This window comes from Hylobates moloch, unplaced genomic scaffold (genome assembly GCF_009828535.3).
Source record: "Hylobates moloch isolate HMO894 unplaced genomic scaffold, HMol_V3 SCAFFOLD_9, whole genome shotgun sequence".
NCBI lineage: Eukaryota > Metazoa > Chordata > Mammalia > Primates > Hylobatidae > Hylobates > Hylobates moloch.
The window spans coordinates 124,701,141-124,714,432 of NW_026652284.1; the positions used below are offsets into that span (position 1 = coordinate 124,701,141).

At 60.3% G+C, this 13,292-nt stretch overlaps 2 protein-coding genes across 7 annotated transcripts in view; both read right to left on the reverse strand.

Annotated features, from left to right (window-relative positions):
• Nucleotides 1–33: 33 nt before the first annotated feature.
• CUNH8orf82 (chromosome unknown C8orf82 homolog) lies at nucleotides 34–1,626 on the reverse strand. The gene is made up of 3 exons (XM_032760836.2): nucleotides 1,415–1,626; nucleotides 703–751; nucleotides 34–491 (listed from the first exon to the last, which is right to left on the reverse strand). The coding sequence occupies exons 1-3, from the start codon at nucleotides 1,568–1,570 to the stop codon at nucleotides 46–48; spliced, it is 651 nt and encodes a 216-aa protein (XP_032616727.1). The 5' UTR covers nucleotides 1,571–1,626; the 3' UTR covers nucleotides 34–45.
• A 189-nt stretch (nucleotides 1,627–1,815) lies between these two features.
• Nucleotides 1,816–13,292, reverse strand: part of ARHGAP39 (Rho GTPase activating protein 39) — a 152,373-nt gene continuing 140,896 nt past the window's right edge. For 2 of the 6 annotated variants that reach the window (XM_058443826.1, XM_032760823.2), the window contains 6 exons: nucleotides 9,536–9,628; nucleotides 5,984–6,057; nucleotides 4,988–5,187; nucleotides 4,168–4,259; nucleotides 3,352–3,521; nucleotides 3,066–3,266 (listed from right to left, as the gene is read on the reverse strand). In XM_058443826.1, coding sequence (XP_058299809.1) covers nucleotides 3,072–3,266; nucleotides 3,352–3,521; nucleotides 4,168–4,259; nucleotides 4,988–5,187; nucleotides 5,984–6,057; nucleotides 9,536–9,628 — 824 coding nt within the window. In that variant the 3' untranslated portion in view covers nucleotides 3,066–3,071. Of the gene's footprint in view, nucleotides 3,267–3,351; nucleotides 3,522–4,167; nucleotides 4,260–4,987; nucleotides 5,188–5,983; nucleotides 6,058–6,085; nucleotides 9,629–13,292 lie in introns of those variants that run through there. The other 4 variants (XM_032760819.2, XM_032760822.2, XR_004371037.2 and 1 more) reach the window with 4 other exon arrangements.

Sequence of the window (13,292 nt, forward strand, 5' to 3'; positions counted from 1 at the left end):
AGGGTGAGAGGCGCCCGCAGCCTCCCGCCTTTCCCTTGGCTCCGCTCAGGGCGGCCGAGCCGCGAGCAGCAGCGGGGCCAGGTCCATGGTGAGGGCAAGGCGGCGGCCCTGCCAGCGCACGTGCGAGGGCAGCGCAGGCGCGCCGGGCCCATACTCGAAGCAGGCGCTGAGCTCGAAGGCCAGGGCGGAGCGCACCAGGCCCACGCCGCCCGCACGCTCCGGCGCCGGGTGGTACAGGCGCCCGTTGGCGGCCAGGGGCAGCAGGCGCGCCGGCTCGAAGGGCACGGCCAGGGCCTCGCCACCGCCGCAGTAGGAGAGGCGCGGAGGCCCGTGGTCCGCGGTCAGCAGGTGCGTGAAGACCACCGGCCGGTCCTCGCAGCGCAGGAAGTTGCGCTCTCTGCCGCACGGCGAGAGGAAGGGGAAAGCGGCCTCGTAGCGCCCGCTGTGGTTGGGTCTCAGGCGGGAGAAGAAGGTGACCAGGAACTGCGGGTCTGGGGGATGAAGGGGGCGGGTGCTCAGCGCGCTGGGCTCCCAAGGCCTCCGGGCCCAGGACCATACCGAGGGCAGGCGCCGACGGTAAGAGGTTCGCCTGGCCTCACTCAGCGGGGCTCCTGAGCGGAGGACGCCCACTCCTTGGTGCGCTGGGCCCGTCGGCAGAGTCGGGGAGCCCATCCCGGGCTGGGGAGGGAGGCACAGCATTACCTTTGAAGCAGGTGATGAAATTCTTCATCTTGGAATCATCCAGGAAAAGCTGCAGATAGAGGGCCGGGCCGTGATAAGTCCCAGCGTGCAGGTGGGGGCGGGGAAGCTCAGGAGGTCCTGAAACTCGGGAGGTCCTGAACCGGCCCAAGCCCACTTTTCCTGCTTGTCTGTGCACGCCGCATGCAGGGAGGCGCGAGGAAGGTAAACCTGGGGGCACTGCCGACTTATCCGCATCTATGCGCACCTCTGCTCCCTGGTCAGCCAAGTCTTTCCCGCACCTTTTTCCTCTTTTCAAGTTTGTAATCAGTTGTGCCACCTCCTCCGCGGAGACTACCTGGCCTGCTGCCTCCCGGACATGCCGCTGCCTTTGACAGGGCTTCCAAAAAAAGGCGGGGCGGCCCGGGTGTCTCCGTGGCAGCGGCGAGAAGTCAGCGCCGGGGCTGGGGACTTGTAGGACAGAGTCTGGAGCTGCACAACGCAGCAGGGACGCGGCCCACGTAGGAGCCTCGGCCCGGACCGACCCAGCTCCCCGTCTTTCCAGCGCGCTCTCCTCCAGCTCTGCGGAGTCGAGGTTGCCCACCGCGCAGGCCCCGCCTACCCCCCCGCCCCGCCCCTCGAGCAAAAGCCCCGCCCACAGAGACCCACAGCTCCGGCCCCGCCCAGAGTCCTCTCCCGGCCCCGCCCCTCGAGCAACGGCCCTGCCCCCGCCCACCTGGCCCTGGTGGTCCACGTAGTAGAAATACTCGCGGGTCCGGGGCTCGGGACTCTGGCCCTGCGTGTAGGAAACGCCCCCATCCCCGCTGCAGGCCCGGGTTCCCCGCGACCGCGCCAAGGCCAGGGTCCGGAGCGTCCCGCACGGCGGCCACATTCTCCTCCCGCGCCGGAAGCGACCAGCAGGTTACGCCGGGGGCGGTGCTGCGCGAACTCGCGCCCGCCCGCAGCAGCCCCACTCTTCGCGTTCCGGCGGCGCCCGCCTCCGCGACCGGGGCTCGGCGCTCTTCCCTCTCCCTCGGGCCTCCGGGGCTCGCCCGCCCTGGTCTTCCGAGAGGCGTGTGCCGGCGACGCCCCTTCCGGTCCACCCCGCGTCTCTTCCCGCCCCCGGCCGCGCCCACAAGGAACAGGAGGCGGCGCAGGGTCCGTGTGCATTTTATTCACTCGTGTCGTCGCCTCTCGGGTCCATGCGTCGGGGCGAGCGTCTCAGCCGGGCGGGACCGCAAAGGCCCCGGGACCACCCGACTGAGGACGCCGCCCAGGCCTCGGCAGGGCTGGGGCTTTTGTTTTTAATAAATAAAAACGGAACTCTAAAAAATATATATATAAAAACCGGGGAGAAATTAAGTTTTACAACAATTGGAACTCAAAATTCCAAAATGGAAAATGTACAAACTCGGTCCCCCAGCAGCTCTGGCCCGGGGAACAGGCAGTCCCGGGCCCGGCGCCTTCCCGCTCGTCTGCTGCAGGTCTGGGATGGGGATGGGGTAGAGCTTGGTTTTTGGTCAGAAGCCAAGAAAAAAGATCGGAGAAGAAAAGAAGGAATGACCTCAACTTGCTCTGCACGGAGGACGGGGACGGCTCAGAGATAAATAGCATTTAGGTTAAAACTATGTCATTAGCAAATTTAGTTCTTATATCTTTCCCTCTATTTATATCTCTATACACAGGTGGGCTGCGATGCAGGATAGATTCTGAATTTATAGTTACACGAAGAAAAAAATACTCTCGCCCCTCCCCCACCCTGCCCCCAGAATGCCTGCCCAGCCCTGCTCCCTACCCCGGAGGACTTTGGTTTGGGGGCCCCCACCCCACCCACCGAGAGCCTGCCAGGCCCCGGGCCCACTGTCCTGGAGCCCCCAAACTCCTGAGCAGTCACCAGCTGGGGACCACGGGCCGAGGGAGGGAGAGGAGGCGGGGACAGGTCGAGAAGCTCCCTCGGGGCTGGGAAGAGCTACAGGCCAGGACGAGGACAGGAGGAAGGGAAGGAGAGACGGGGCAGCTGGGCAAGGCCCAGGCCAGGGCGCGCAGGAGCCACAGGGAGGCAGCCCGGCCCCAAGGAGGCAGTGTCGCTCGGCTCCAGGACACAGAAGGCACTTTCTCGGAGCTGACCCGCGGCCAGCGGAGGGCGAGGCGGTGCCCGCGGGAACTGGCCGTGAGGTGGGGGGCCAGAGGCGCCCTCCCCGCCGCTGCTGTGCCCTGGCTGCACCCTCACACCGGGCAGAAGACGTGGGGAGCGCCGGGGCCAGGGGCCTGGGAGAGTGGAGGGGGCTCCAGGGCTGGGCCGGGCGATTCTGGCCCCTCTGCCGGGAGAGCGAGTGCGGGGTTCGGCCTGGCTGGGGGCGGCAGGACATCCCTCTTGTCCCCGGGCAGCCCCGCTACAGCACGCCCTCCATGAAGCTGGTGTCCAGGTGCTGGATGAGCACGCGCAGGAAGGACATCTCCTTGCGGGTGTTCTCGAAGATGACGCGCGGGTCGTCAGACTGGCAGCGCAGGCAGTTGGGCGCCATCACCATGGCCAGGTTGCTCACATCCATCTTGGTGACCGCGACGTTGGCCGGCTGCACGAAGACCTGGTGGAGGAGCGAGGGTGGGCGCGGAGGGGCAGGGGCGGGGCGGGGAGGGGGAAGCAGCGGGGACCCCCGGGGAGGGAAGTACCTGCAGGAAGCGGATGAGGTAGCACAGCACCATGCGGTTGATGCGGGGCAGCGCGTGCACCACGGCCACCGCCGCCTCGGGGCTGTCGTAGTGCGCGATGCACTGCTCGTAGAACTCGTGCGGGATCAGGGGCTCCTCCAGCTCCCGGTACCACAGCTTCAGCAGGGACGCTGGGGACACAGCACGGGGCTCAGCGGGCCTGCTCGGCGGGCACCCCTGGGCCAAATGGGGTCCCGTGGTGGACACGCATGGACAGACGGGTGCTGTGGGGGACAGGCTGGGAGGGCCGGCCCATTCTGGACAGAGCCCATCTGGCCGGGCTGGGCCCTGACCCCAGAGGGCCTTTCAGCTCCTAGGGGCCCGAACTTGATCCTGGAAGCATGGGGGTCACACCAGCAGAGACGTGCAAAACAGGATTTTTCTCAGGAGGAGTCTGTGTAGCCACCGTGAGAGGGTGTCTGCACAGCTGGCACAGCTGAAGGGCACAGGGCAGAGAGAAGCAGGTGGGGAGTGGGCACGGCAGAAGGGCACAGGGCAGAGAGCAGGTGGGGAGTGGGCACGGCAGAAGGGCACAGGGCAGAGAACAGCAGGTGGGGAGGGAGCTGCATTGCATAGGTAGGCCTCGGGTGCCCCACAGACACCTGGGGAAACTGTCCAATGGGCAGGAGGGAGAATGTGCTAGAAGTGACTGGGAAGCCATCATATCACTGGGCAGGAGACAGGATCAGGGTGGACCCCAGAGGCAGAGACAGGGGCCCCTTGAGAACCACTGCCTGAGCCAGGCCTGCTCTGCTGCAGTGTGTGTGGAGGACTCACCAGGGACGTGGGGGTCTTCCAGGCCTGTGGGCACCTTCCACTGGTCCACCTGCAGCTTCAGGGCATTCACCTCGTCAATGTCCCCAGGGACCCTGCAGGGCACAGGGCAGGTCTCAGGCAACAGGAGCCTGCGCTGCGGCTTCATGATTCCGCCTGGACACTCCCTCCGGTAGGCCCCTGATGACCCAGGGAGGGGAGCAAAACCTCAGGATCCCCCGCCACCCCGGTTGGCCTCTTTCCCACGAACATGGGTGGGTGGCGCTCTTCAGGATTCCTGCCCCACACACCTGGGTCCGAGTGTGGTGCTTCCCCAGGCCACCGTCCCTCCCTGGGCCCCTGCTGGCTCCCTGTGTGGCTGCCCTCACCAAAGGGCCACTGGGGCTCAACCTGCAAGCCTCAGTTTCCCCAGCTGCCCTCCTGGGGCCTGGGTACCCCTTGCCCTGACAGGTGAGTCACGGGAGTGGGTGGCACCCTGTGCCATCCCTGTTCACAGACAAGGGCTGCCTGTCATCTGAGGCTCAAACCCCAGGCTGCCCGTGGGTGGTGTCCAAGCACGCTCTGTACCCCTGGTGGCCATCTCTGCAGGGGCGCCCTCCCCAGCTGGCTGTGCTGCCTCTTCAGAATGGGTCCTGCCCTCTCTCCTGGCCTGCACACCCTCAGGGTCAGCTTCCACATTGTGGCCCCACCCTTCATGTGCTCTCAGGTAGGGGTGCGGAAGCAGCCCAGTGGGCCTGAGGCTTAATGGCTCCTGCATGCCAGAGATGCATGGTGGACACACGGTTGTGGCCCCCACACCCGGCGCCTGGGGTTGCCGTGGCACCTGAAGATGCCCTCTGTCTGGTCACCGTTGAGCGCCAGCACCTCCTCAGAGAGCCGCGTCTGCACCCAGGGCAGCTGGCGCTCGGGGTAGCGCTCCCTCTGCATGCCCATGACCTCCTGCAGCGCGCTGCCGAACATGGACGGGCTGAACACCGCATTCTTGGCGTGCCGGATCTCCTCCACGTTGGGCTTCTTCAGCCCCTGTGAAGACAGGGGCTCTGTCCTGGTCTGGCCTGGCCATCCTCAGGAACCCCCACCACCCCGGTTGGCCTCTTTCCCACGAACATGGGTGGGTGGCACTCTTCAGAATTCCTGCCCCACACACCTGGGTCCGAGTGTGGTGTTTCCCCAGGCCACCGTCCCTCCCTGGACCAGCCCTCCTCGTCCCCCAAACCCTAACTCCTCCTGGGCTGCCCCTGGCTCTGCCTCCCCCTCCTCTCATCCCTGTGAACTCCTGGCTCCAAGTAGAGCTACGGACAAGCCCAGCTCCCTGGCCGGAATCACTGTCTACAGCACCAGCTCACAGGGGCCCTTGGGAAGGTGGGAGTGAGTCCTGGGCCGGCCAGGGCTGTTGGGGAGCACAGCAGAGACCAAGCTGGCTGAGCTGGGGTGAAACTTCCAGAAGTCTGTGGCAGGGCTGAGAGCCCTGGGGAGGGGTGTGATGGGAGCAGTGCATCAGAGAGGAGGACGTGGGGAAGGGGCCAGGCTCTTGGGACAGGTCCAGGGAACGGGGTCCTGTGGTGCGGTGTGACTGAGCCCATTGCCTGCCTTGCTCCTGAGCTGGGGGTCCAGGCCTGGGAAGAGCCCCCGGGGGAGGGTGCAGCCCAGGAGAACACGGGGTCGGCCTGGCGCACCCCGCCACCCGCCTAGGTGGGTTCCATGTGGCAACCTCTGCACTGCTGCCCCATACCAAATTGCAGGCGGGGCTTCTGGGGCTGTCCACCAAGGGTCTCTGTGTCCCCGCCTGCCCTCCCCGGCCCCCCAGGCGCACCCGTACCTTCTTGGCCCCGGTCAGGGCTGCCTTCTGTAGCTTGTGGTAACAGTACTTGGCATACGTGCTTATTGCCACCCCTGGAAAGGAATGGGGCCCGATCAGCCTGGTGTGGATGTGTGGGTGTGGGGCCAGGAGAGGGGTGAGCAGACACAGCTCCTTCGAGGGCCCTGGGGGGCTGGGCTGGCCTGGCCCCGGCTACCCCCTGCCCAGCACAGCGGGTCCTCACACTCTCCCAGGCAGTGTCCTTTAGAGCAGAGACCCAAGGAGCACTTCCCCACCTGCAGAGGGACAGGCTGGGGAGGACCCCCCTGGCAGCTCCACCCGCCCTCCTACGGCCTCGCAGGAACAGGAAGCGTAGCACCTGGGTCTGAGGGCCTCTAGACCGCACTGCTCCCTCCCTGGGGCCTGACCCAGGCAGCGGTCCAGGTATTTGACTCTTTTCTGCTTCAGGCCCCTCCCTGGCTTTTGGGCTGTGGGCAGGAGCCCCTGGGGGAGTCATTTCCACCTACCCAGCACCCATAGCCACGGCTGGGGGAGGCAGGCACTGAGTAATCTGCACAGCAAGCCCAGCTCTGCTGCAGCCTGGGCCTGAAGTACCACCTTTGGGCTCCTCTGAAGGACTGAGGCGGCATGAGAGGGCCCAGTCTCCTTTCTCAAGGGAGGGGCTTTCTAAAACTTAGCCCAACAGCAGGGTCCCTGAGGGGAGGGGCCGTGTGCCTGAGTCAGCACTTGGGGAGTCTCCAGACACAGGGCGCAGGGGAAGGTGCTAGAGGGGAGGGGATTCCCAGGCTGGGTCTGGAAGGCGCGGCACCTTCCTGCTCCAGGTTGGGAAGAAGCAGATGAGAGAACACGCCAAGAAAAGCTGTCTGGGGCCAGGGGAGCCATGGACCTCGGACAGATGGACAGGACCCTGTGCTTCTGGACATGAGACCTGCCCCAGTGCCCAGCGCCTACCGCCTGCCAGGGCGAGGGGGGCCTCTGGATCCTGACCCCCAATCGGAACGGCTTTGTCTTCTTTGAAGGAGCAGTTTCTGGTGGACAGTTGAGGGCACGGGGTCCTTGGACCAGGTTAAAAAAGTACACGTGTCTTGAGTCCATCTCTAATTATCACAGAATAGTTGACATGTGACTGCTAAGGAGCCTCTTTTTTAGAGTAACCAAAATGAGATTTTTTTTCATAGATGTTTAGGTCCTACAAAATCTGTCGTGGTCCTCGGGACCACAGGTCTTGGCAGGGGATCTGGCCCCAGCCTCCAGCGTGGGACCCTGTGGAACCAAGGGCCCCTCTGGGCCTTCTGGGCAGGCTGTGAGGTGCCCGTGTTCTTCCAGAATGCATGGTGCCCACGCACACTGGACCCAGGCTCAGAGCCTCAAGAAGGCAAGGAGGGAATGAGCTTTGCAGGAAGGCGGCAGAAACCCAGGGCCTCAGCTCAGCAGCTGGGACATGTAGTCACTAGGCTGGGGGGCCTGGGGCAGATGGCAGGGCTGGGCCTCCTGCTTGCTGTCCCTGTGGGAAGATAGGCCCTGATCTCCTGTCCCCAGGCCCCTGGTGGGACAAACACCCCAGCCTGAGCCTGCTTGGGACCGGGACACCCTCCAACACTCTGTGACTGGGATACACTGGGGCCACCGCCTCTCAGCTGGTGAAGGTGAGCACAGTGCAGTCTCTCTGTGCCTCAGTTTGCTCCTCTGTAGGATGGGGACTGTGACAATGCCTGTCTCATGCAGTGCTCAGAAGGCAGCTGCCGGTGTCACAACTGTAGTGGGCAGGCCAGGGACTGAGGCCACGCTACCCCACCTGCAACTTCACTCTGGGGGTCAGGCTGCCTGTGCCCTAAGGTCTGGGAAGCTGGGGATGACTCCCGCTCACGCTGCATCAGGCACAGGGCCAGGCACCAAGGTGTCTGCTGACCTGCAGTGGGAGAGTGGGCAGTGCCCATGGCCAGCCCAGGGAGATCCTCACCTGTGTGGGGTGCTCTGCTCTGAGCCCACTGCCCTGATCCAGCCTTGCCTGGACCTTAGCCCTCATCTCCATCCCCCTCTGGCTGCAGGCGGGCCCAGGTGGGACGGCTGCCCACAGAGGCATCAACAGCAGCAGCTCTCCTAAGGCCTGTGCTGCTCTGCTCAGGGGCCAGGCCTGCCCCGGGGACCTTAGAGCTACAGGACCAGGTCACAGGTCTCCCAGGGCCTCCTGGTGTTGACCCTGCTCCCCACCTGACACATCCTGGGCCGCAGTGTCCCACTGGGCCCCACTCCAGGCACAGGGGAGTCTGCTCTCCGCTCCGCCTGGCTGCAGCCAGGAGACTTTTACGGCCAGCGGTGTCGGTCCAGCTCTCAGGCCACCGGACGCCAGGTCAGATAGGAGCGCAGAGCTCCTTCTACGCTGCCCCAGATGGAGTGGTCTGAGGACGTCTGTGGCCAAGAGTCTCACCCCTACATTGCAGCTGGCCCTCTTGTCTCAGGGTCCTGGGTGAGGCCAGGCTGGGTGACTCGGGACTGGGCCAGGGCCCCTGGCACAGACCTGCTGGGGGCAGCCTCGGAGGTGCCAGGGTGAGGACAAGTCCCTAGCCCAGCAGATGCCATCCTGGCACTCCCCACGAGGGCCCTTCATGCCCCTGTAGCCTCCTGCTGGTCCCAGAGTTGGCCCTAAGCAAACCTCATCCACAGAAAGCTCGCTGGCGCTGTTCTGGTCCTACGTGGGCAGCATGCAGTCAGGGATGGCTTCCTGGAGGAAGGGGTGCCAAAGCCAAGTGGTCTCAAAGGAAGTGAGGTGGAGCAGAGAGGTGGTGGTGGAGCTCTAGACAGATGAGTGGGTGTGAGGCACTAAGTGTGGCAGGACCACACTGCAGGAGTGGGGAGGACGGCCCTGGAAGCCTGTGTGTGCGTGGGTGTGTGCGCGGAGCTGACTGGGTCTGACAGCGTCGCTCTCAACAGGGAGGGCACAGCCTTGGGTTCACAGGGCTTTCCTGGGCCAAGGCCTGGGGGAAGGTGGAGAGGCGGAAGCTGTGTGAGATTGTGGGTGGGAAGGCTGCTGGTGCTGGTGTGGAAGCCCTCCCCCCGCTGCTGGGGCTGTCCTGGGGACCCGCCATCAAAGCAGGGGACGACTCCTTGCTGATTCTGAACGCCAGGCTTGGCTCTTGTGGCCCAGGGGCAGCCCTGGGTGGGAAGACAGGGCTGAGGGGTGCTTGTCTGCAGGGCACCACACACCCCTCCACCTGCAAACTTCCCTTGGGGGTCAGGCCCAAACACTCACCTGGGGGCGCCTCCAGGAGCCCTCAGCAGGCAAGTCCTCATGCCCCCACCCCATCAAGAACCCAGCAAGCAAGTTGGAAATGGCTCTGGGCACCACCAAGACAGACGTGGACAGGCTTGACCTCTCCAGGGGTCCAGTCAGTCACCTGGGCCCTCCAGCTCGCTCAGGAGGCCACAGGCCTGAGGTTAGTGGCCCCATCCCCCCCATCCAGAAGCGGTTAGAGAAGAGAAGGCCAGGCGGCCGAGGCTGGAGAGCAGAGCTGTGCAGACGCCGCGCCCAGGGGCTGCGGGGAGAGGCCCTACCATCCGGCTCTTCAACATAAGGCTTGGGTTTCTTTCTCAATTTGGACTTCTTCTTAGTGTTTCTTTCCAGGAGCTCTTTTATGTGCTGTGTCACTGGGGAGCAAAGACAACCATGAGGACGACAGAACACAACGCCAGGAGCCAGCACCCACTCAGCTCCCGCACTTGGCCGGTGAGCAGGCCCCTGGGCCTGTTGGGGGCTCACCCCGTGCAGCCGGGGGCTGAGCGTGTCTGGGGGGACGTGGCTGTGTGAGTGTAAGAGAGATGCCAGGGGCCCTTCTGAGCACTGTGTGGGCTGGGAAGCTGCCGTGCCTGTGCTGGCGTGAGTGGAGGTGCAGGGAAGGCGCCTGGGGAGCAGGAGGAGAGCAGGCAGCTTCTGCCCTCTGGCTGGCAGCAAGGCTGGGGCGGCCATGGCCTGGGCTCCCTGCCTGCTGGTCAGAAAACCAACAGAAACAAGTGGGCGAAGGCAGCTGGCCCCAAGCCAGGCACTGCAGTCAGAGAGGAGGGGGCTCCCCTCAGGCTGATCCGGGCCTGCCTCCCGCTCTGCACAGCGTAACTCTGCACTGTTGCCACTGGCCTCGATGACCTAGCTGAGGTCACGGCTGGCAGGCTTCTGTGAGGTACGGTTTCCTCCTCCTGCTCCGTGCCACACTCTGTAGGAGGAGTCACTGTGCCCGGCCCACACCTGAGGGGTGGAGTTAGGCTCCAGCTCCTGGAGGGTGGATATGTACATAAATTGTCATTGTTCCCCACAGATTTGTCTACTCCTACCTATTGAATTACTCATTTGTATCAGTATGGACTTACAGTTTTTTCTTCTTTTTGAGATAGGGTCTCACTGTGTCACCCAGGCTGGAGTGAGTGGTGCGATCTCGGCTCACTGCAACCTCCACCCACTGCAGCGTCCACCTCCCGGGTTTAAGAGACTCCCACCTCAGCCTCCTGAGTAGTTGGAATTACAGGCATGCACCACCACATCTGACTAATTTTTGTATTTTTGGTAGAGATGGGGTTTCACCATGTTGGCCAGTCTGGTCTTGAACTCTTGACCTCAAATGATCCACCTGCCTCGGCCTCCCAAAGTGCTGGGATTACAGGTGTGAGCCACCGCGCCTGACCTACTTATGGATTTTATTTTATGCTTGGGTTATAATCCAATGGGTCTTTATCTTGTTGCTCAACTTGCTCCAGCCTTGGCCACTGGGAACTCCTTCCGCTGGCCCATGTCCCTGTGGCAGGCGTCACCCCCACCTCTGGCACTTCCTCACTCTTGACTACACCTCATATATGCCCTGCGCCAGCCCTGGAATCACCCACTTCTCCAAGAACTCTGGATCGTTTAATGGAAAATGGTATTTAGAAACCAAGATCTGGGTGTGCGACGTGCTTACTGCTGCCAGGAAATCACTGCTTGTAGGTCCTCTCAGCTGACAGAATGAGGAAGCACCTGTGTGCACGCTAACTCCTGTTCACATGCACATCTGCAAATATTTCTGTATGTGGCCATCTGTCTCCGTATCAGCTAAACATGGCCTCTAAGTTGATTCCACTACCACTGTTAGTCGCCCCGGCTTCCTCCCTTTACGCGTCTGTAACTGGTGTATCTTCTCATTCTTTTAACAGTCTTTTGTAGGAGACTTAATTTTGATGAACTCCAATTTATCCATGTTTTTCTTTCATAGATAGTACTTTTGGAATTATATATAAAAATCTTTGCCTCCCTCAGGAAAGCAAGCATTTTCTCCTGTTTTGTTCCAGAAGTTTTATAGTTTTAGGTTTTATATCTTGGTTTATGAGTGATCCATTTGCAGTTATTTTTTGTGTACACGTCAAAATATGCGTTGAAATTCATCTTTTGTTTGCATTTGGATATCCAGTTTTCCCAGCACCGTCGAAGGAAAAGACTGTCTTTTCTTCACTAAGTTGCCTTTGCGGCACTGTGGAAAGCTGGCTCATCCATACATGGGTCTGTTTCTAAACTTGCTCTCTGTGGCCCTGACCCACTGTCTACCTCAAGGCTAGTGCCACACTCTCATTAGTCTGGCTTTATAACAAGTCAGGTGGTGTGAGTCCTCCAACTCTCGTTAGCCTAGCTTTATAACAAGTCAGGTGGTGTGAGTCCTCCAACTCTGTATTTTTTCAAAGGGGTTTTGGCTATTCTAGGTCCTTTGTAGTTCCTATGCATTTTAGAATCAGCCTGTCAATTTCTAAAACAAAAAAATGTAGTACAATTTGCATTCAGATTTAATCTATGCATCGATTTGGTAGAACTGATGGCCTAACAGTATTGAGTCTTCTGATTCATAAGCACAGTAGACCTCTCCATCTACTTTACTGCTTTACTTTCAGCAATGGTTTGCAGTTTTTACTGTGCAGGTCTTACACGTCCTTTCTCAGGTCTCTCTCTAAGTACGTCATATTTTAAAATGCTACTGCAGGCAGGCACAGAGAAGCTGAGGCAGAAGGATCGCTTGAGGCAAGGAGTTAAAGATCACACGGGGCAACATTGCAAAACTTCATCTCTCCAAAAAAATTAAATTAGCCAGGTGTGGTGGCTCAGGTCTGTTGTCCTGGCTACTCGAGATGCTGAGGCAGGGGGATCACAGCTTGAGCCCAAGAGTTGGAGGCTACAGTGAGCTGTCATACCACTGCGCGCCACCCTGGGCCACAGTCTCAGAATAAATAAATACATGCGATTGGAGACCCTGTCTCTAAATAAATAAATACATGCAATTGCAAATGGTATTTTAAAATATCAGCTTCTAATAATCTGTTGCTAGTATACAGAAATATGAGGCCAGGCTTGTGGGCTTACATCTGTGATCCCAGCACTTTGGGAGGCTAAGGTGGGAGAATCACTTGAGCCTAGGAGTTTGAGATCAGCCTGGCCAACATGGTGAAACCCTGTCTCTACAAAACTTAAGAAAAAAATTAGCTGGGCTTGGTAGTGCCTGTGGTCTCAGCTACTCGGGAGGCTGAGGTGGGAGGATCCCACGAGCCTGCAGTGAGCAGTGATGTCACCACTGCACTCCCCTGGGCAATACAGTGAGACCCTGCCTGGAAAAAAAAAGAAATATTTATTTGAAACAAAGTCCCTGTCTGGGGATAAAGAAAAGACATAATTAATTAATTAATTTGAAACAGTTTTGGTCTGTTGCCCAGGCTGGAGTGCAATGGCACGATCTCAGCTCACTGCAACCTCCACCTCCTGGGTTCAAGTGATTCTCCTGCCTCAGCCTCCCGAGTACCTGGGATTACAGGCGCGTGCCACCACGCCCGACTAATTTTTGTATTTTTAGTAGAGACGGGGTTTCACCATGTTGGCCAGGCTGGTCTTGAACTCTTGGCCTCAGTGATCCACCTGCCTCCGCCTCCCAAAGTGCTGGGATGACAGGGGTGAGCCACCGTGCCTGGACTGCTTTGCTTCTTAAGCAGTTTTAACCAATCCTTTGTTTCCAGCTTCAGGGTCACCCTCTTCCCCCTTTGCTAAAGAATAGGGCTCTACCTACTTGTGAGCTTTTAAGGGTCTGCTGCCTGCTTCAGCTTTTCTGTTTCCCACCATTGGCCCAGGATTCACTGTTTGTGGTCCACGTGCTCCACCTTCTAAAACAGCTGTTCTTCCTTTTCCATTTTCTTTTTCTTTGTGTGTTTTTAAAATTTTGGTAAAATATATATAAAATTTACCACTTTAACCATTTAAAAACAGACAGTTCTGTGACATTAAGTACATTTACATTGTTGAACAACTATCCCCACT